At 43.2% G+C, this 22524-nt stretch overlaps 1 protein-coding gene across 2 annotated transcripts in view; it reads right to left on the bottom strand.

The window, feature by feature from the left end:
* The window catches only part of Srpx (sushi repeat containing protein X-linked), an 86521-nt gene that overhangs the window by 16410 nt on the left and 47587 nt on the right, over window positions 1-22524 (bottom strand). Inside the window, exons 2-4 of one of the 2 annotated variants that reach the window (XM_057759947.1) lie at window positions 10963-11022; window positions 6355-6546; window positions 4426-4602 (exon numbers count right to left, since the gene is read on the bottom strand). In XM_057759947.1, the coding sequence (XP_057615930.1) occupies window positions 4426-4602; window positions 6355-6546; window positions 10963-11022 (429 nt within the window). The remainder of the gene's footprint in view (window positions 1-4425; window positions 4603-6354; window positions 6547-10962; window positions 11023-22524) is intronic. The other variant, XM_057759948.1, reaches the window with a different exon arrangement.

The raw sequence follows: 22524 nt of genomic DNA on the forward strand, positions 1-22524 counted from the left end.
TTTAGTCAATAATTTAGCTGTCTGAAACCACTGTGTTCCAGGCAGTCTGTTGCACACAACAACGAGGGAGACAAATCTAAGAGTCTGAGGACTGGAGGGAAGGGACTGAGAGGGGCTGGAGGGAGGAAAGGGAGGGGAAACTATACAATTGTATTGCAAATACAAGTATACTTTTTAAAGGAATTTGAGAGTGATGATGGAGACCAGCAACATCTATTTCCCCGGGTACATGAAGCAAATGACTGCCAAGGGCAGAACGAAACTTGTCTTTGAAAACTTGCCCAATCGTTTTCCTTTCTCCAGCCAGAGGACAATCCCTGTGGATGCCTCTGGAAAGTGGTTCCATTTCTTTGGCACTACAAGATTTCAAGGAACTTTCCAGAAACAGAAAGAAAGAAAGAAAGAAAGAAAGAAAGAAAGAAAGAAAGAAAGAAAGAGAGAGAGAGAGAGAGAGAGAGAGAGAGGGAGGGAGGGAGGGAGGGAGGGAAGGAGGGAGGGAGGGAGGGAGGGAGAGAGAGAGAGAGAAAGAAAGAAAAAAAGAAAGAAAGAAAGAAAGAAAGAAAGAAAGAAAGAAAGAAAGAAAGAAAGAAAGAAAGGGGGAGTAATGCGCAAGCTCCACAACCAAAGGTGCCCGACTAAAAACTCATTTCTATTAGAGAAGGCCACACAGTAAAAGTTGGCCTGTTCAGTTGCAGTGCTAAATCATGTGAGGCAAAAATGGGACCAGTATTTCCATCAACCAAGTGGTCATAAAACTGGAATTAGATTCCTGATGGTATGTGTATTTACCAGCCTGGGGAAAAATCATATAAAACAATCTTTAACAATGCACTGGTTCATTTATTCCTACCCCTGCTGATATTTGTAGCAATGGAATAACAACTTGAAGCCAAACAAATATCCCCATGAGCCACTGGTTAAACTAAATCACCAGACAGCAAAATGTTTGCCACCAATTTCCATATCTTATTTCTCAAAGATATATTTTATTCCAGGTTTTTAAATTTTTATTTTATTATTATTATTGGATTTTCGAGACAGGGTTTCTCTTTAGCTTTAGAGCCTGTCCTGGAGCTCACTCTGTAGACCAGGCTGACCTCGAACTCACAGAGATCCGCTTGCTTCTGCCTCCCGAGTGCTGGGATTAAAGGTGTGCACCACCACTGTCCAACTTTATTCCAGGATTTAACTTACGTTATTGAATCACTGTCTACTCTACTCTGCAGAAGACATAAAAAAGAAAGAGGAATTTCAGCAACCAAGCTGTTTGTATATTGTCCTCTGTTAAAGCAACAAAATGAGTATTCTCTTCATGACAAAAGGCATCTACTAATTTTTCTTCTTCCATGCTTTTAAAACTGTATTTTTTTTCTTCTTGTTTTGAAGGAGGAAAATGTTTTGGTCCATAGCAGAGAGATACATCTACTGAAAATGAAGTCTCTAAATGAGGATTTGTGTTTACTTTTACTGTCCATTGTTCTATGGAACCAAATAAATAAAAAAAGACACAAATGAAAATATCTCTGCACACAAGGTAGTTTCAGAGGATGGGGGAAAGGGCTTCTTAACGTCTTCACTCCCCTGCAGCTTGCAGTATGTTTTCTCTCCACCTACATGACCCTATTCATTTCGTAAAGAACTGAGCTTGACGTTAGTCTGAGGCAGAGAATGAATCCTGACTTGTGGCACTTACAAATGAGCCAGACCGCAGAACTGGCCACCTTGGAGTCAAAGACGGCCCAGCCTTCCCATTCCCTCCCAGTTTGAAGGAGAACTGGGTTAGCTTTTTCAGCTCTCAGCACAGTTCGGGCCAAAATGTGCTGTTGACGGTTGTGTGGAAACCTGGGAACAACTCAAGCGCCATGTGTCAGTTCCTAAAATAGGCTGAGGCTCTGAGTTATGCTCAAGGAAGCCTGTTCCAACCAGCACACAAGCAACTTATTAATAAAGCCAAAGAAGTAAATGATAGCATTGGAGCAAAATTCACTGGGGACAAACTCCAGGTTGTCTGTCTCTGAAGTCACAGAAAGCACTGCCTGCTTACTCTGTCTGTTCTTTTCACTCACCTTGGAGCTCTAAGGTCTTGGGTACCCTGCACCCCACTTCCCATTCCCATCGAGTTGCGTATACATTTTCCATTTCTCCAATACAGTTGAAACTTGTCTCAGCAAACGGTAAGATAAATTGCCTGAAATTGGGGTTCATTTCTTACTTGCTTCCCTCTCCCTCTGGGCAAGTTCCAGGGCCATCTGGGCTGGCTTTAGACATGCTTGCTGCTTTCTGAGAACAATCAGCATTTTCTTTCCATTGTTGTGCACAATCTGGAAATCTGAACAATATGTCCCCAGAGTGCTTGCCAAAGCTTGCTTAGCAGAAAGAGCTTTGGGCTTCTCCTCTCCCACATTGTGACCTCTGCTCCTTCTAATACAAGGGAACAGAGATTTGACTGATTTCCTTTGGTTTGTTTTCAAGGGCTAGTTTGCACACAGCAAAGCACAAGATACATACCAAAGGCAGCATCTGTGAGGTGCTCTTCTGCTCTGAACACGTGGGCTTAACAATGCGCATGTCCAGATCTCACCATCACCACTGTCAGTACATTCTGTCTGTCCTCACCATGGAGAACTTCTCAGCAGTGGAGACGCCACATCTTCAGAGAAAGGTGTGTCCACCAAATATTTTGTTGGCACTCAGCTTTGTCATATTGTCCCCTTTGGGGCCATCACTACATCTTAAAACAATAGTTGTGTAGATTCTTTTGTCAGCTGGGTGCCACACAGGTCTCACTGACATGAGATAGAGGGCAGGAAGGCAGTAGGAGCCATTACATTTCTGGTAGCACCTTCAGTGGTTATTGGCTGAACTCTCCCTTCCCATCCATCACGGTGTCAATAACATGGGAGCATAGAGTTGTGGGCCACACTACCATTTCACTGTTGCTCTTCTAGCCTATGCTCAGCCCTCGTCCACGAAAAGTGGGGAGTAGGGAGAAGTTGGGGTCAATGTGTTCAAAGTACATTGTATGAAAATCTCAAAGAGTTAACAAAATCCACTTAAAAACAATGTGGGGTTTTGTTTTGATGTTCTCCAAGGGCAGGGTCTGGCAGCTCCCAGAGTTTAGGAGTGAATGGCCCTCTGTGACAGTGGTTCTCAAGGGCTTCAAGAGGAACTTCAGTACAATCCCAGCACTTCAGAGACTTGGGCTCCACTGGCAGTCAGCTGCAGAAAACACTGCCCGAGAGCTGGCTGTCTCAACGTCTAAAGAAACACCAGAATCCAAAGATGTATTTTGGTTTTCTACGTCTGTGACCATTTCATGATTCTGTGTTCCTTGGTCTTTCTCCTGGGGTTGAGGCAGCCCATCCAAGAATAGTATTTTTGAGTATAAAGATCTTAAACTCCTTCCTAAATTTGAACTCCTAAAGCAGGTTTTCTTACTTTGGCTCACAACGGAATTACCTTTGCTGGCTTTTAGAGAAGCAGATTGTTGGGAACAACCTAGACTTTCTAAGCCGGCCCATCTCAGCTGGGCAGGGAATTTGCATTTTCCTTGGGGATTTCTAATGCTGTTTTCAGAGCCTGAGCCTAGATCTGCAGCAGGAATATCACCTGAGCCGATTTTAGAACCCTATTGGCCTCTTCCAACTGTCTCTTTGTCACGTTAATCGAATCAGAATCTCTAAGGCAGTCATAGAAAGGTACCCATCTGGCAATTACAGGTAGCTATGGTGAGAACCGACTGCCCCTAGGCATGTGGTTGTCAATGGATGGGTAAATTTTCTTCCCCAGAGCCACTGAAAATATCTCTAGAGACATTTCTGATAGCCACGGTTCGGTTGGGGACAGGGCATGGAGACATTGTCTTTAAGCACTTAGTGGGTTAAAAATCCAAGAGCACTGTCAGATATCACATGGTACAAAAAGTAAAGGAACAGAGTAAAAATTGTCTGACCCCTAATGTCTGCTGTCCTAATGTTCATGAACCTTCTCATACAGGATAAATCCCCCCAAGTCTGACTCCCAAGACCGACTGAGTTTAAAAACTCTGCATTTTTCTCAAGGTTCCCAGAAAATTCCCAGGCACTGAAAACTTGAAGTACCTGAGTTTAGTGGCCTTCTATTTGAATATTTGAAACTCCCTAGAGGGCCTCTAAAAATGCAAAGTGCTAGGTCCTACCTCCAGAATTTTAAATTCAAGAAATAGAGAGGGACATGAGAGTTCCTATTTCTCATTAGTTCCCAGGATGACCGCACTTGAAGTCAGCTAAAATAGAGTCCAAGGTCTTGGGCTGGGCCTAGGCACTGAAACACCACTGAATGCAATGTTGGCTGTTTAAATTGTTTCCCTTAATGTACACTATACCAACAAAGACCCACCGCTCCTCCTCCAAGATGTGGCTTCTGAGGTCTGTGACATTTACTTACCCACACAGGAGGCCGGTGGGCCACTCCAGGTCTTGGTGTCCATACATGTGACTGTCCGCTCCCCTTTCAATGTATATCCTGGTGAGCAATAGTACTCACAGCGAGAGTTGAAGTAGGCACCGTCGACACACTTAAACCCTCCATTTGCTGGCATGGCAAGGGTAGGGCATCGCTTTTCTGAAAAGGAGAGAATCGGGTATTCAATGTTTCCTAATTTTTGTCCACATGTTTAGAATCCAGACACTCTGAAAGCATGCAGTGAACAGCTTACTGCAATATAACACGTGGCATTAAACAATGGCTCCTCGTGTGTCACACAGAAGACATGAAGTTTCTTATCACAGTAGGTGGCTTTAGTATCCCAGCTGCAACAAGGTCTTAGACTGAATTCGCCAGAGGCAAACCCTGAGAGAAGGATTTGCATGCTAACACTTTTGGGGAGACCAGTGAAAGAGTGGAATAACAGGAGAATGATGAGGAGAGCTCCCACTAGGGGTGACGGATAGCAGAGTCAGCCTCAGCTTGCTCCTTCAGGGGCACCCTGGAGGGAAGCTGCCAGTTCCCATTCAACCTCCACACCTGGAACCGCCATTTGTTACTTAGTCATTGGACAGAACTGCCCATGGGAGAGCCTTTCGCTTGTAAAAATAAAATAAAATAAAATAAAATAAAAGCTGGGCTGGCAGTTCACACTGGTGAAGGAGATTCAGGAAACCAAGGCTGGACATCCTAGACTACAATAAATAACTAAACAACCAAATAAACAAATAAGAAGCAGGTATAAAAGCAGCAGTGAGAACGAGTTTTCTGTAAGAGGTTTTCTTCTTTCTCTGAAGAAAGCTGAAGCGTGGACAAATGTGGCTCTGTCTAGTGACACAGGCCTTCAATCCCAGCTACTTAGGACACTGAGGCAGAAAGATGACAAGTTCAAAGCTTGGGCTGGGCTACAAACTGAGATTCCATCAGCCTTCCAAATTGGTGAGATCCTGCCTCAAAACAAAAAGGGGTTTAGTTAGTTAGTTAGTTAGTTAGTTAGTTAGTTAGTTAGTTTATAATGGTAGGAATAGAGCTGAGTGGCAGATTTGTCCAGCATTTGCCAGGTATAGGCTCACATCCCAGTTCTAGGGAAACACAAAAACAAAAAAGAAAACCAATGATAAGACATTTAGAAGTTGGGGAAGATACCAGGAACTAGGAACAGGGAAACCTGGCTAAACATTGCTAAGTGTATACTACACAGACCCAGTTACATCATCTATATATTCTGAGCCACGTGACTACAGTCCTGAGCCTTAGTTTCCCTAATCATGTCTATCATATACTGTGAAAAAACTTGAATGAATGTTAAAGACTTGGAGAACATCGGGCAATCAATAAGGCATGGCAACTTTGCATAATAAAGTCCCAAAGTGGCTTTCCAATGCTGTAGCCTCCACAGCTTTAATATGGGAGGACTTGCTGCCTCCAGAGTTAGCCAGCAAGTCAGGAACTACACAGACCAGCTTTAAGACATTACCCCAGAAATACACCAACTTCTTCCCAGACCCACTCCCTCATGGATTTTCTTTTATTTAATCTACTACCAGGGGCCCCTGGTTTAGGGTCTTCCTTGTACCTAGCACATGGCTTTCACTTCTACCCAGTTACCTATGTGGTATTCTGACAAGCCCTGGAAGTGTCTTATTTGCTTCTAAATCACCAGCAACTCTTCAAAATCCTGTATTTACTGAACAAGTAACCTGTGCTGGGAAAAGTCTCTTGTCCATTCTTTCCCCCCAAAGTGCACCATACCCTTCCTCAAAAAGATGCACGCACCCCTCTGCTATAAAGGAGAAATCAACTGGCTGAAAACCCCCCTCCGTGAAAAGCTTCATATCATAGCAAAACAGCTTTGCCCCTGGAGACTCATCACACGTCTGGTCTACTTACGTTTGCAGATGACCTTATCCGACCAGCGCTTGTTTGACTGGCAGATCAACTGGGAAGAGCCATGAAGCTCGTAGCCCTTCCTGCAGCGAATGTCGCACCTGGTCCCCAAGGCCGTTTTGTAGTATCCCCCCGGAGGGGCCCTGCAGTACACATCCCCATACTTCACCTTGATGGGGGAGCACCACGGAGTGTCTACAGGCAGAAACAAACGAAGGGAGAAGAAGTGACAGGTTTAGACAATGCAGCCCTTCACGCTTGCACTCTCAGATTGGTTACAGTCTGGATTCTGGACTTCCAATGGTGTCCTATGCATTAGATATCTGTAGATAAGAAGGTAGGACTGGGAGACTGTGTGACAGACATAACTAACGATGAATCCAAGTGCCTCTAATTAGTTGTGTGATGCAGACAAGCTACCTCAACTCTCTGAGTGAGCCCCTGTGCCAATAATAGCAGGCAAATATTATAAGATATAAAAAATTGCCTAGCACAGTGTTGTGCACAAAGTAAATGTTCAATAAGCACTTGTTTCTTCTAGCATGTCCCTTAACATGATATCCTAATCTCTTGGGACTAATTGATGCCATCGTGAGTTTCCACCTTAGCCATCTATGCACAACACAGTGTCAACTAACTGTGTCTTCCTCCCAGCTATATGCAGGTTCTCTATAAAGAAAGCCACAGTACTTCTGTCTGCTCATTTGAACTAAGCTACACCAGTGTTCATAATAGAGTTCCATTTTGGCTTACACTAATGGAACTCTTGCTCCCCTTTTCTGTACATCCCTAGTTAGGCCACATGTAGGTAAGACAGTGACACCCTCCTCAGATGGAAAATTTGTAGAGTGCTTTGATATTGGTCTCATAGTTGCTGTGTTGGTTAATTTTTGTGAACTTGACACAAACTGGAGTCATGGGGAGACAGAACTTCAACTGAGGAAATGCCTCCATCAGATAGGCCAAGGAAAGTGGATCTCAACCTTCTTAATGCTGTGACCCTTTTAACACAGTTCATCACATTGTGGTGACCCCCAACCATAAAAATATTTTTTTCTCACTACTTCTTAACTGCAATTTTGCTACTGTTCTGAATCATAATGTAAATATCTGCTATGTGACCTCCAAAGGGATCCCAACCCACAGGTGGAGAACAGCTGACCTATGGACATGTCTTGCTTAATGACTGACGGGAAATGGCCCAGATCACAGGGATGAGTGCTGTCAACTCTGGGCAGGCGACCTTGCATATTTTGTAAAAGAAAGCAAGCTAAGCATGGTATGAAGAACGAGCCAGTTAGTAGCGCCCCTGTATAGTCTCGGCTTCAGTTCCTGACTTCAGGTTCCTGCCTTGGCTTCTCCTGATGATGGGCTGTAATCTGTAAGTCAAAAAAAAAAAAAAAAAAAGCCTTTCCTCCACAAGTTTCTTTGATCCGTGTTTTATTACAGCAACAGGGAAGCAAACTAGGCCAGCTGGCCAGAGCATACCTAGGATGTCTCTAATAATGATGAACTTCTCCCCTGTCTTTGGAAGGTACTCTCTGAGAGCCATGCTAAAGAAGGACAAGACTACCTTCTTAGTTGAGGACTTCCAGCAGCTGCCAGTCTATCAGTTCCCTGCACTATCTGGGGGCCAGCGATAAGCCCCCTCGTCTCAGGGTGGGGGTGGAGTGAATGCTACTTTCCTGCAGTTCCCTGGCTCTTCATTGCCCAAAAGCACCTGTGCTGCCAGGAAATGGAGAAAGTTTGCCATCATGTGGCCAGGAAGGAACACAGGCCTTGTTCTGCTCTGCCCAGGAATTCTCTCCTAAGGACATGTTTCTGATTGTTAGTCAGTCCTGCTAAAGTCCAGGGTTTGGCAACACAACAGTTTTTTACTCTAATGCTTTCAGGTTCCTTTTGGCTAATTTTTTTTATCATATAATGGTTTTCAGAAAGTGACAAGTGGATCCAAAATTGAAGACTCAATAACGTTCCCTAGCTAGTCTAGGTGGATAGATGGGAGCTTACTTTAAAGCTTATTCACTTCTATCATGTGGATATAGATGTACAGGGCTCACATCAGGCGTACAGGCATGCCTGGAACTCTTTCTGAAAGACTTTGTACATGCAGTCTTCGTGTACTATGTATATTTATTTATGTTCTGTGTGAGTAAGATCTGTGTGTGCTTTCAGGTATCACAAATTTACATATTTGAATACAGTATGCAATGATCAGATATTTCTCTCCCTCATTTTGACTCTTCAAATTCTTCTATCGTTGTGCTGTTGTCGCTATGTGAAGAAAAAAAAATCTCGTATTCATTTATTTGCAAAAGGCATTTTATTTTTTCTTGCTTTCCAGGACGAATCTTTGGATAGTGTTTTAACAAGTTAACAGTGCTTTAGTAACAGCAATGGGAATGTGCGGGAATGACTTGGATGTCAAGGGTATATAAGCACCATGGGTTAGTCAAGTAAATTAACAAATGTTTAACATAGGGGCTTTGAGGAAGGAAGATCGTATGCTGTTGAAGACAAGGGTTAGCAAGTAGACATTCAAGTTGATTAATCAGGAAAGCCTCTGCACCCCCCTGGGCCAATGTCCTGAGAACCTGAATTAAATGTAGTCTGCTGAGTAGGCAGCATGGTGTGGCAGGCTAATGGGAAACTACTAGTGTGCTGTGGACAGGAGCCACAACACCTGCGCACACTCAAGTGTAGCATCTGTCAGCTGAGCGAGTGACACAGGACTGACTTGCTTCCTCCTCTCTAGAACCCTTGGTCCCCTTTTCTATTAACAGAGGATAATAATGACCCATCACCGTGTACCTTCTCCTTCCCTCAATTAGTGCGAATAGATTATGCTATCCCAAGTAAAACCATCAAGGCTGTGTTCCTCCCAGAGCACTCAAGTCAGTAAATAAAGAAAGACAAATCAATAAATAAGATGTCACATCCTAGGAACCCAATGTATTCTATTTAATCTTTCTCTCTTCTTTTAAAATTGATTTAACTCAAATCAGCTATTGGCGATACACTCTGTGCCAGACACTGAGGGGCTTAGTATTCCAGAGTGAACCTCATAGTTAATCATGGTTGACATCTAACTTTTAGCATTAATGACACCTGAAAGCTGAGGTTTAACTCTTGAACAGAGCAGTTGTCTGGCGTGAGTAAATCCTGAGGTCCAATCCTTATCATAACAGTAATACCAAGAAGAAAGATCCTTAGTTCTCTACTGCAAAAACTGAAGGTACATAACATGTTTTTGCATATGTGTAATACATATGATTGTATAGTGTGATGATTTCTGCCAGCGAGCTATTTAACTGACAACACAGATAATTTATCAAGAAAAGATTTATTCTTAGACATCCAGGGAAGGTTCTGGGGTAGGCATAATTTTAGGTATATGATCTACTGGGAGGTAACTGAGCACAGTGTCCTAAGGACATGAGGCAACCCCTACTGTAGTCTGTCTACATTGCGTGCGTTTTAGGAACGTTTTCAAATAGGGACTCAAAAAGACCTGTAAAAACCTTCCGGGAAGTTTTATGAATCAGAGTATCTCCTTACCACAAACATCTGACTAGAACCTTTGTGCTTGATGGGATTACCTAATGCCCAAGACAGTGAGGATAGACATTATTTGACAAGTGAGCTCTGGTGTGCAGAAATCAAAGCAAATACGGAAATACAGCTGGGCATAGGCACCAGTCCTTGTTTAGAAAACTTTGCCATTTCTCTGGAAAATTGAAGGACAGTCTTTAGGCAAAGGCTGACCGGAACTATTTCCATTCCCTGGTAGCTCAGAAAAGTCACTGCAGTCTAGGGGAGTACTTTGGTTTTATTGCCAGGGTATGGATGAATTTTTGGACCAAATGTCAAAATGGAACTTTACCAGCCTATTTTCTTCAGAGTTTTCCTCTACAGTTAGAAGGAGCAGAGTCACAGAAAAAGCATTTAAATGTACCTTCGTTTTCACCCTGAGCTCCCTGACTTCAGCGAAGCAGCAGGAAGAGTGGCTATACTTACCTGAGCCAGTAGAGAAGCATCTGGGTTAGGCTTTATATACCTGCTGGGAGTGGATACTGGTGGAAATGAGGAGAGCTGGATTTCTTACTATTAAGTTGAAATTCATTTGAGCAACAACACACTTTACTTATAATTTTAGGAGCCATGCCGGGCTCAGAAAGAGCGTGATGAAAATCAAGTTTCACATTCTCCATTTGCTCTGGACATTAGCAGCACCGGGTGCAGAGCTCACCTTGAGGGGTTTGCTCTGAACAGTTCTAGCTGTAATGTACGAATCAGCCTTGATTTTCACTTTCATCAGCTACAGCTTGCCTTTGCAGAAGTAAGGAGAGTAAAGAAATGTAGGAGAATAAAATGACCACGGGCTGCTCAAAGGCAGCACTTCTGGGATGTTTGTTTCTTCCCTTTGTTTTTCTGTCGGAAGGATGAGCGCCTATGCGCGTTTATTTTTTTTAAACATTTATCTTCCTGGACAGAGCATTAGAACGCCAGTATGTTGTGTGGTCACTTTATTACACTCTGCTCTGCACAGCCTTAAAGATAAATTCTCCTGGCATCAGCAGGTCCTTGTCAGCACATAAGCAAAGCATTCACCTTTATAGAGAGAGTGTGAGTACCAGACTCCATCGTCTTCTAGTGGTGAGTCTCCAGATCCTACAATAAAAAAAGAACAGAAACTGCAGCAAGAAAAGCCACAAGTAGGGGCGCATTATTTCAAAGCGTTGCTTTGGAATAATCCATGCAAGGGGTGCTATTAGAACGCAAACCAGAGCAGAAGCTTCGGGTGGCCATTCATGAAGGGACAGGAACCTCTCAGAGTGAACCTGGCTAGGCTGTGCTGGCTAAAGTCAATCCAAATGAGCCTCGGGATGCTTTTGGAATCACACATGGGGCCACGTGAAATTATGGAATCAGGAAAGAGAGTCAACTTCACTCTGAGACGATGCCAACGTATATGAAGCTCATGCCAGAGCAGACGCCATAAAATGTGTGTGACTCAGACTCAACCCTCAGGTCCTCCAGTAGACAAAGACAACCCAGTAGAAGCTAGTGTTTGTAGTACCTAAAATAGATCTCTCTGTTGAAATGAATGTGGGCAGAAGTCAAGAAGGGAAGCAAATGTCTTATCTTAATGACAAAAGAAATAGCTGCCTTGGTACATCTGTAGGAAACAAAGGCTGAAACTGAAGACCTGGGTTTTTATTCAGAGTTTCTCACCTAACTGAAGGTAAAGGAAATTTCTTAAGGCTTCTTACTACCATCAAAGCCCATAGGCTCAGAGAAAGAAAAAAGACAGAATTATTTGTAATGAAGTCATTTGGCAGTTAAAGGCAAGTTGTTTTGCGCATATTAGATAGTGAGTTCCTATAAGTAGTGGTTCCTTATCACTTATCCTTATCACTTGAAGCAGTAAGCAAATCTCAGGCTTCAAACAAAAATCCTATATTTAAGTACCTCAGTCTGATCACCAGCCCTTAATCCAGCACCATTTCGCCACACATTTGCTCCCAGGTACCTTCCACTGAGCTAGAAAAAGAATGTCTCTCCTAAGAGATTACTTAAACCTCTGTGCAGGGGGGAGCTCATAATTAAATGTCCCTGTTTCACTGGTATTCTTGACGAGAGATGGATAATGTGGAAATAAGCGAGGAGAGGAGACCAGCTGAAATGTGACCATTTGGAAAGAATTCCCCAGCCAGAGAAGGCCATCACTTTGTCCTGCTCAACTGCAGGTTTCCTCACTTGACCCCAGGCTACCCAGGCTGTGCAAAGTTAGGGACTTTTCTTGGTTCCATGTCAAATAATGAATGAGTGAACCTGAAACTTAAGAATGCACCCGAGAAACATAAAGTTAAAAAAAAGCCTGGTGTTAGCCCCCTTGATCCAGTCATTTCAATGCTGCAAGTTTATCCCAAGGAAATAACAAAATTCCATGTGAATCTTTAATCATCCAAATTTTAAAAGGGACAACACCATGAGCAGTGAACACGCACATACACACCACACACACATGCACATACCACACATTATCCTCTTGGCACCCTAGTTTTATAGTTCAGAGGATTCTGAAATTGGCACCCACCTATTCCATAAACTTTTCGTCCACACTGGCTTTAGTTTGTCTCCTGTTCTGAACAGAGTCTGGACGGTTTCTCATCAGTCTGCCATGTGGACATCAGTATTCCTTGGGGCTCCAGATTACATCCTTTTCTCCACACCTTTTCCCCCGGCCAATCTTATTCATGTAGTTCACTTTAACTGTCCCCATGTGCTTATGAAAAATCCATTATTTCTAGCCTTAAACTTTCAAAGGCTCGAACTTCAATGGTTGTTGTGGCTCCAAAACACAATGAGAAAATAGCCCCCAAACCACAAATTCCAAGGTCCTTAGATTGGCTATACTTCCCCTTAGGAAAAATCCCTTTAACTACACATACCTAAATTTCTGGGCCAGGTTTGAAGTTTTTTTTGCACAAATTCTGGGAATATATGAATGTCTAGCATGTAACTAACAACTACCCTGGACAAACATAGAAGTATATATTTCAGGATCAAACATGGCCTACAATAAAACATACCAACAGGCAAGCCAATATTTTCAGTTCTTACTATTCTGCGGGTCCTGATAGAGAAAGCCTCAGCTCCCCCAAGAACTCCATATTTCCGGAGCACTTTAACACCACTGCCCACAGCACTTAATACTGTCTGGTGCAAGGTTTACATTTCTTGGTGCCTAGGTCTAATATCTCAGTTAAACTGGACTAGAAAATCCTTTGTGGAAGGCACTTTCATCATGTATACCATTATAATACAACCAGATGTTCAAGGCCTAGAGAACCAGAAACCATAAAGAGGTATTTCACAGTGGCCTGTTTTCAACCACAAATCCTTTTAAGTTATCATGGTGTAAATATCTATGACTAGATGAGCTGCAAAAAAAACATGTTTAAGGGCTGTCCCATTTACAAGCTCTTCTGTTTCACTGCTTCTCGGTGTTTGGAGGCAGGACATTTACAAAGCACAGTCCTAGATTCCCCTACTCCTAGACTGGGAGGGAAAGCCTGCATTTCAGAGATTTGGAAGATGAAAAGTATAACGAAGTAGGTCAGTATAATAAGTAACCAGGCTAGCTCAAGAGTAAGAGGAATACTTTAATGGTTAAAGAGGGGAAAAACTTACACTACAAGAATGGGAATTCCGAAATCCGATAGGTCCAGCGGCCACAGCAAAGAGAAAGCACGCACCTGCATCTCCGGGTTTTTCTACCTGGGCTCCAGGTGGCCACACCCTAACCAGATGTGACTGGTTGAGCTTCCCCATCAGAAAAGGGAGGCATCACTCTTTATGTATTTGCTATTATTTGAGAATCTCATACAAGCATGTAATGTGTTTTGATAAGATCCACCAATTCCCTCCCTTCCAATCCAGCCTGTATTTTCACTACCATTTTTCTCTTCCAACTTCATGTGATCTCTCCTCCTCCTTCTTTCCCTCTTTCTTCCCTCCATTCCCCGTTGAATCCATTTAGTGATGCCTGCATGTGAATGGGTGAAGGTTCATCTACTGGAAGATGGGCAGCCTCTCAGGGGCTGTATCCCTGAGAGGAAAAAAAATCAGACTCTTCCTCTCACAGAAGTTGTGGAATAAAATGTATTTAACCATGTAAAGATGTTTTGCACTCATTTGTGTTGCAGAATAATTGTTTAACTATAATAAAGATGTGTTGCTTTTGTTTCTGCTGCATTTGTTTAACTATGTAAAGATGTGTCGCAGTTTCACCTTGCCTGCCTAAGGCACCTGATTTGTCTAGTAAAAAGCTGAATGGCCAATGGCTACGCAGTAGAGGAATAGGTGGGGCTGGCAGGCGGAGAGAAAAGAGAAGACAGACAGACAACCCAGCCAACCAGACACTGAGGAAGCTGGAAAGCAAGGTGGACAGTATGTAGATAAGGTAAGCAAGCCTGGGGCAGCACATTGATCAATAGAAATAGGTTAAGATAAAAAAAAAGGGTAGCTAGAAGCAAGCTTAAGCTAAGGCTGAGAATTCATAATTAATAATAAGTCTCTGTGTCATGATTTGGGTGCTGGCAGAAAGTGTGCTAAAGGAAGTCATCAATTGTTATTTATTTAGTAAAAATTTCCACCTTCTCCCATCCTCCCATTTCCCTACCACTCCCTCCTTCCTCCTCCCCCTCGTTCTCTAGTCCTAAGAGAAGTCAGGGTGCCCTGCCCTGTGGGAAGTCCAAAGCTCCCCTTACATACAGGTCTAGAAAGGTGTGCATCCAAACAAACTAGGCTCCCAAAAAGCCAGTACATGCATCAATTTTAATAGCACTTCACCTGGAGAAGAGTCCTCCCTCATCAGTACTGGCTTGATCTTATGCATGCAGCAGCATTTGCAGTGAGTTCGTGTGTGGAACAGCCTTTGCCATGTCTCACAAATATTTCTTCACTGTAGACATCAAGTAACCTGTGGTTTTGTGGAAGCACTGTCTCCCTGTGCTGTGGGTAGTTTTATATTGACTTGAAGTAAGCTAGAATCATCACAGAGGAGGGAACCCCAACTGAGAAAATGCCTACATAAGATTTGACAATAGGCAAGCCTGTAGGGCATTTTTTAAATTAGTGATCAATGGGAGGGCTCAGTCCATTGTGGATGGTGTCATCCCTGGCCTGGTAGCCCTGGGTTCTATAAGAAAGCAGACTAAGCACACCATGGGAAATACACCAGTAAGCAGCACCCCTCCATGGTCTCCACATCATTTACTGACTCTGGTTCCTGCCCTGGTTGAATTCCTACCTTCATTGCTTTTAATGATCCAAATGTTATATGGAATTGTGAGTAGAATAAACCTTTTCCTTCCAAGTCATTTTTTGTCTTGGTGTTTCATCACAGCAATAGTAACCCTAACTAAAACCACCTGTTATATATACGGTAGCTCGATTTAAACTCTTCATATAGGTTCATATTATGGATAGATTTTACAGTAGTGGGTTTTCATATGACTTTCCAAAAAGTTCTCAGATTAGTTATCCTCTTCTTTTATCCCTTTCTCTGCCCTGCCTTTCTATCCCCCATTCCGTTGAGTCCTTCCCCCTTTATACCACTGTATTCTAGCTGTTCCTCTTGAGACTCCCCACTATGGACCCTTACTATATTCCTGAGTTCTTGAGATACTCCAATTTCAGCATGCATATCTGAAAATGGTTTATCTCACCCAGAATGATTATTTTCAGCTCCAACCATTACCTTAAATGTCATAATTTCATTTTTCTTTATAGCTGAATAGTACTCCATGGGTAAATGTGCCACATTTTCATTTTTCATTTAATAATTGATGGGCATTAGGTTATTTTATTTTCCTAGCCATTGTAAATAGAGCAACAATGAATATATATGGTCAGGTATCTCTGTATTAAGATATAAAGTCCTCTGAGAGTATGGTGGTGATATAAGGGATTGCATGGCTGATATTTTTCTAGCTCTTTGAGAAAACTCCACACTGATTCCCATAATGGTTGCATCTGTTTGCACTTCCACCAACAGTGAATCAACGTTCTCCTCTCCCTACAACCATGCCAATCTTTGTTGCTGTCGTTTCTATCTTAGACATTTGGACTGGAGAAAGATGGAATTTCAATGCATTTTAAGTTTGTGTCATCCTGGTATATAAGGATGGTGAACATTTAAAAAAAATAGTTCTTGGCCATATTCCCTTAGGAACTCTTTGAGTTCTTGGTCCCATATTTTATTGGGTCACTTGTGTTCTTGATATTTAGCTGTTTAAGTTTTTTTATATAATCTAGACTCTAACCCTCTATTGGATGTAAAGCTTTTTTTCTCCCATTCTGTAGTCTGTCTCTTTGCACAAATAGTGTCTTTGCTCAAATGATGCCTTTGCTGTCCAGAAGGTTTTAAGTTCCATGAAACCCCATTAGTTAAAAGTTGTTCTTCAGGAAGGTATTATTCTTTTCCTCAGTGTATATGCAGGACATTGGCAGCAGTGAGATGCCATATCCACTGTCCTCTCACCAGCATTGCGGGATAGACAGATTGTGACACTGGCAGTGGTGGCTGTCAAAGAAACAAGTTTCCTAATCTTAGCGTGACAAGATCATGGTGACCTTTGACCATTGATACAAATTTTCTGACTTCCCCTGTTAGAGTTCATCTAATTTTGTTGCTCCTTCCATTTACTCTCCTTTTGCCCAAAATACCTAGTGAGGATTTTGTTCCCTATATCAAACACTGGCAAATATTTAAGCAAACCAAGTCAGTGATGAGCATGTGTGTTTCTGCTGCAACAATTAGGTTTGAAATGTCCCTCAAGGCCTGTGTGTCTGAAAACCTGGTCCTCAGGATGGCAAGACTGGGAAGCTATGAAACTGTTAAGAAATGGAGCCCAATCGGAGGGTCCTTAGGTCATTGGTAGTGGGCCCTTGAAGAAGATTACAGGACTGTGGCACTCCAGCCCTGCCCCTGTCCCAATTCGTGGATATTACGAAGTGAGCAGCCTTCTCTGCCTCACGTGCTTTCCATAATATTCTGCCCTGCCACAGGTAACCAAACAATGGAGACAGCTGACCATGGACTGAAACTGTGAGCCAAGAGAATCCTTTCATGCTTTAAGTTGGTCTTTTCTCAAGTATTTTGCCACAGTGAGAGAGAACTGAGCAGCTTTCTCTGAGTAACTGCTACCACCTACAAATCTTTTGACAGTGTGAGAGGGGACTTTTATGTGGGTAGGCTGAGTCAGGATTTTGTTTTCTTTTACTTTTTAATTCTTCTCTCTTACGTTAAATCCCGACTGCAGTCTCCCCTCCCTCCACTCCTCTCAGTCTTCCCTCCAACTCTCCTTTCCTCGAGATCCACTCCTCCTCTGTTTCCTACTTTTTAAAGAAAAGAAAAAAGAAAAAGGCGTGTTGGGGGTATCTTCTGGTTGGGCCGAGCTGGTGGCTAGGTTTGTTGAAGGACATCAGCTGCGGAATTTGTGATTTGGGCGAAAGTTGAAATCATGGCTGGTCCTGAAATTCCAGTTCACTGGTATTAAAAAGTATTTCAACTCTTAAACTCTCATAGGTAGAATGAATTGTGTACTGGCCACATATGGAGGCACTGCTTTGTTGGTCCTATACTTCAAGTTAAGGCCTAAAAATAACTCCAGCTGTGAAAGCATCATAACCGGGTCTTTCAATGGAACTTACCTCATCTGTAAGTTCCATGCCTGAAGAAGCTGATGTATGTAATACTCAATTTGTACAATAAATTATGGACCTGGGGGAAAAAAGGCTCGTCTCCCAGGCTTTTTTTGGTATCAGCCAAACTCAGCATAACAAATACAGTAAGACAAGACATACACCTTCATATCAAGGTTGTAATAGGCAATCCAGTAGAAGAAGATAGGTTCCACAAGCAGGCAAAAGAACCAGAGACACCCCTACCCCTCCTCCCAGTTTTAGGAATCCAACAAAATCTCCAAGCTAAAGAACCATAACATATATGCAGAGGGTCTAGTGTAGCCCCACAGGCTCCATGGCTGTTGCTTCCGTCTCTGTGAGCCCCTATGAGCCCTGCTTAGTTAATACTGTGGACTGCATTCTTCTCCACCTCTCTGGATCCTACCATCCTTCCTACCCCCCTTCTGTGGGGTTCCCCAAGTTCCACCTAATGTTTGGGTGTGGGTCTTTGCATCTAGTCCCACCAGTTGCTTAAAGCCTTTCTGATGACTCTTGGGCTAGACCGCAGTCTATGAGTATTGCAGAATATCTACAAGTTCTGTAACACCTTTAACTCAGTACATCTTGCAGGCAGGACAGATTGTAGGTGGAAGGTTTTGTGACTGGGTTGATGTTCCAGTCTCACTGCTGGGAGCCTTGCCTGGTTATAAAGGTGGCCAGATCAGGCTCCACATCCGCTATTAGTAGTCGTCTTTCCTAGGGTTACCTCATAGATTCCATGGAGTTTCTACTGCACTAGGTTTCTATACCACTGCCCACCCCTGCAATTCCAATAGTGTCTCCTGGTCCTCTCTCCCCCCATCTGCCATCCCCTCCTTACCTGATTTCTCCTGTTCCCGTCCTCACCTGCCCCCAGTCCACCCACAAAATCTTGAGTGAGGATTTTAAAAGCAGTTGAACTTTTCTTCTACTTCCTAACTAGTTTATCCTTTCATGTGACAGCCAGATGTTTGCTGACAACTGAATTCTTCTGGGAAGAGAAATAGCAAACACTGTGAGCTTATGACAGGTACTGCTTAGACTACCTGTGCAAGGTTTTACAGCTAATGCATGGTAAATTGGAGACTCAAATCTAGTTTGCCTGACCTTCAAACCCACCAGGGTTGAGGAAAATAGCCACACGCAGGGTGGTGAGCTTTGGGATTACTGACAGGCAAGTGGTCTCTTAATTAGTACTAAAGAAGTACAAAAGGAACAAGATGAGAAGAGCAAGATGAAGGATCTGGGTATGGCAGAATGTGCTGATCCAATCAATATTCAGTAGCCACGATCTCATTCCTTCTTTTCACTTTTCTTTTTTGTGCAGTTCTGAGGACCAAATACAAGACCTCTTGCTTACTAGTTGAATGATTGACTCATTCATTCATTTATTTTAATCCTGGAGATTGAACCTAGGACCTTTTGTATGCTAGGGAAGCATTCTACCAGTGAGCTATATCTTCAATTTTTTTTTTTAAATTTGAGACAGGGTCTTGCTAAATTGCCTAAGTTAACCTTAAATTCGTTCCATAGCCTGCACAGACCTTGAACTTACAATCCTCTTGCTTCTGGTGCTTATCAAGCTGCTGGAGTTACAGGCATGCAGCACCAGACCTGACTAGTCATTTCTTCTTAACAAAAGATCAGAAGCTGTGTTAGCGCTAAGCTGTCTTTCCTTGGGGAAGAAATCATAACTCCGTGTAAAAATAGATTGCCCTTTCCAATAATTGCTCGGGAATCATCATGGAAACTAGCATTAGGCAAATGAAAATAATTATGTTTGTAGAGAATCATACTGTGAGGAAGTTCGTTCCCCATGAGAAAAGACATACTTTCGGAAGGACAACAAAAGCAGTTCTGCTAGTGGAGGATGATACTGCAAAGATATTTTCCAAGAGAACACACATGTGGAAAAGGACAAGACTCTCGTCCCTTTTTTTTGTTTCCTTCCTGTTTTGGAAGGCATTGTATATGGGTAATAGTTGAGGCTGCAGCAGCCATTTTGTTAGCAAGAAGTGCAGTCTTTTCATCTGAGAATGGTAGCAGGGGTGAGTAAAAGAAATCCTGAGGTCTGTGATGATCTCATTTGGCTACTAAATAATCTTTAGATATCAGTGACCTCTGTGCTTATTTTGTCAACAATAAATGTCCTTTCAATCTAAGCCACTATGCATAGCACTGTTGGTTTCTTGCAGTTGAATACATCCAAGCTGATACAAACATGAATTGGACTTAATAGCTACTGTGAATTTTGTTCAAAGTTCAAAGAAAATAATTAGTTGTTGCTGATTATTAAATTTATTAAATTATTTAAATGTATAAAATTATTAAAATTAGTTGTTGCTCCAAAAACATTTCCAGTTTCTATTCAACCTAAATAAGTAGAGCAACTTCTATAAAACACCTGGTGAGCAGTCTACAAAATAGAGATAGGGAAAAAAAAAACTCAGTGTGTTCAGAAAGTTGGGCTTACTGAAGCAAAGAAGAATCATACACATTATCTAAAGATTTTCCACAAGATAAGAAAGGAAGAAAACAGCCAGGCAGTGGTAGCATGGGCCTTTAATCGCAGCACTCTGAAGGCAAATACAGGCGATCTTTGTGAGTTCAAAGCTAGCCTGGTCTACAGGACAGCTAAGACTGTTACACAGAGAAATTCTGTCTCAAAAAAAGCAAAAGAAAAAATAAATGAAGAAAGGACGACAGGAAGACAAGGAGGGAGGGAGGAAGGGAAGAAGGGAGGAAGGGAGGAAGGAAGGAGCCATTTTAGGGTTGGCAAGAGACTTGACTCTAGAGGGGTTCCCAGGTGTCCAAGGGGATTTCCCCAGCTAGGTCCGTGGGCAGCAGAAGAGAGGGTGCCTGAACTGGCCTTCTCCCATAGACACACTGATGAATATCTTGCATATCACCATAGAATCTTCATCTGGCGATGGATGGAGATAGAGACAGAGACCCACATTGGAGCACTGGACTGAGCTCCCAAGGCCCAGATGAAGAGCAGAAGGAGGGAGAACATGAGCAAGGAAGTCCGGTTTGATCCACCCATGGAGACGGTGGGACTGATCTAATGCGAGCTCACTAAGGCCAGCTGGACTGGGACTGAACGAGCAGGTGATCAAACCGGACTGTTGTAATAGGAGCGATGGGGCTGTGTTCCGCCACCCGGCTGCCCGCACGACTAGCTTATGCCCCGAAATAATTACACGGAAACTGTATTCTTTTAAACACTGCTTGGCCCATTAGCTCCAGCCTCTTATTGGCTAGCTCTTACATATTGATCTAACCCATTTCTAATATTCTGTGTAGCACCATGAGCTGGCTTACCAGGAAGGATCTTAACCTGCGTCTGTCTGGAGTGGGAGAATCATGGCGACTCCCTGACTCAGCTTCTTTCTCCCAGCATTCTGTTCTGTTTACTCCACCCACCTAAGGGTTGGCCTATCAAATGGGCTTAGGCAGTTTCTTTATTAATTAACCAATAAAAGCAACAGATTAATACAAGACCCACCTCCATCACTGGACTCTGATTGTGGCTGACAATGAGGGCGGACTGAGAAGCCAATGATAATGACACCGGACTTTGATTCTACTGCATGTAATGGCTTTTTGGGAGCCTAGTCTATTTGGATGCACAACTTCCTAGACCTAGATGGAGGGGGGAGGTCCTTGGACTTCCCACAGGGCAGGGCACCCTGACTGCTCTTAGGACTGGAGGGCAAGGGGGAGTGAGGGGAGTGGGAGGGAAGTGGGAGAAGGAGAGGAGGTGAAAATTATTAAGAAAGAAAGAAAGAAAGAAGAAAGAAAGAAAGAAAGAAAGAAAGAAAGAAAGAAAGAAAGAAAGAAGTAAAACAGACAGGGGACAGAGAAAAGGGGCTTTTCCTCCTAAGGTCTTTATATAAAAGATGATTCTTATAGAAGTCTCTTAATTGAGGTTTAATGTGACAACCATTTTAGTATGCATATGGTTCAGATTCCCACTCTTTGGAAAGCAGGCTCCAGGACTTCTTCCACACAAAGGCAAGTTGGCTCAGAAATCAGGATTTCAAAGCCATGGATGATTTTGTCCCTCAGCTATACCTAAAGCCAATTGCATTTATGGTTCTGCCCTCCTTGCAGTTCTTTTAAAAGTAACTGCTCGGTTTCACTAGCCTGCCTGCACCAAGCAAGGTGGGCGCTTTGGTTTACGAACTTCCCAACCAGCACGGAGAGCTGATCTCGGCACCAGGAGAGCCATCATTGGGGTGAGTTTCAGACCCGTGGCAGCAGCCCAGGACAGGGAACTCAGAAGTTCCTCATCCCCACCCCCCTTATACTTCCTGAGCTCCCTGCAGGGCCTCTACTCCCTGCATACTGCCTTTCTCTTCCTATCCCACCCAGCTTGCATCCAGAACCCTCCACCCTTCTGCCCGCCTTCCTTCTTCGGGCACATAACACCACCAAGCTCAGCCTGTCTGGCACTGGGGGCGAATCCTCAAGGCAAGCGGGAGGGCAGGGGTTCCTTTATTTCACTAGCCTGCCTCCACCAAGCAAGGTAGGCGCTTTGTTTACAAACTACCCAACCAGCACAGAGATCTGGTCTCGGCACCAGGAGAGCCATCACTGGGGAAAGACATCACTGGAGCACCAGGAGAGCCATCACTGGGGAGTGACATCACTGGGAAGGTACATCAGTAGGCAAGGAGACCTGATCCTGTAAAAGAAGATCCATAGGGAAGCATTCGGAGGAAGAGATGGGCAGGCGCCAATGCAAGAATTCAACCAACAATCTGAAAAACAATATGAAACCACCAGAACACAGTGACCTTAAAACAGGAGGTCATGAACACTTTAATCAAGAAGAAGTAGAAAAAATTGACTTTATGAAAGTGATTGACGCCCTTAAACAGCATGTAAAAAATGCCCTTATAGAAATGGATGAGAAGTATAACAGAAAGTTTG

The sequence above is a fragment of the Chionomys nivalis genome, chromosome X, assembly GCF_950005125.1.
Source record: "Chionomys nivalis chromosome X, mChiNiv1.1, whole genome shotgun sequence".
Lineage (NCBI taxonomy): Eukaryota > Metazoa > Chordata > Mammalia > Rodentia > Cricetidae > Chionomys > Chionomys nivalis.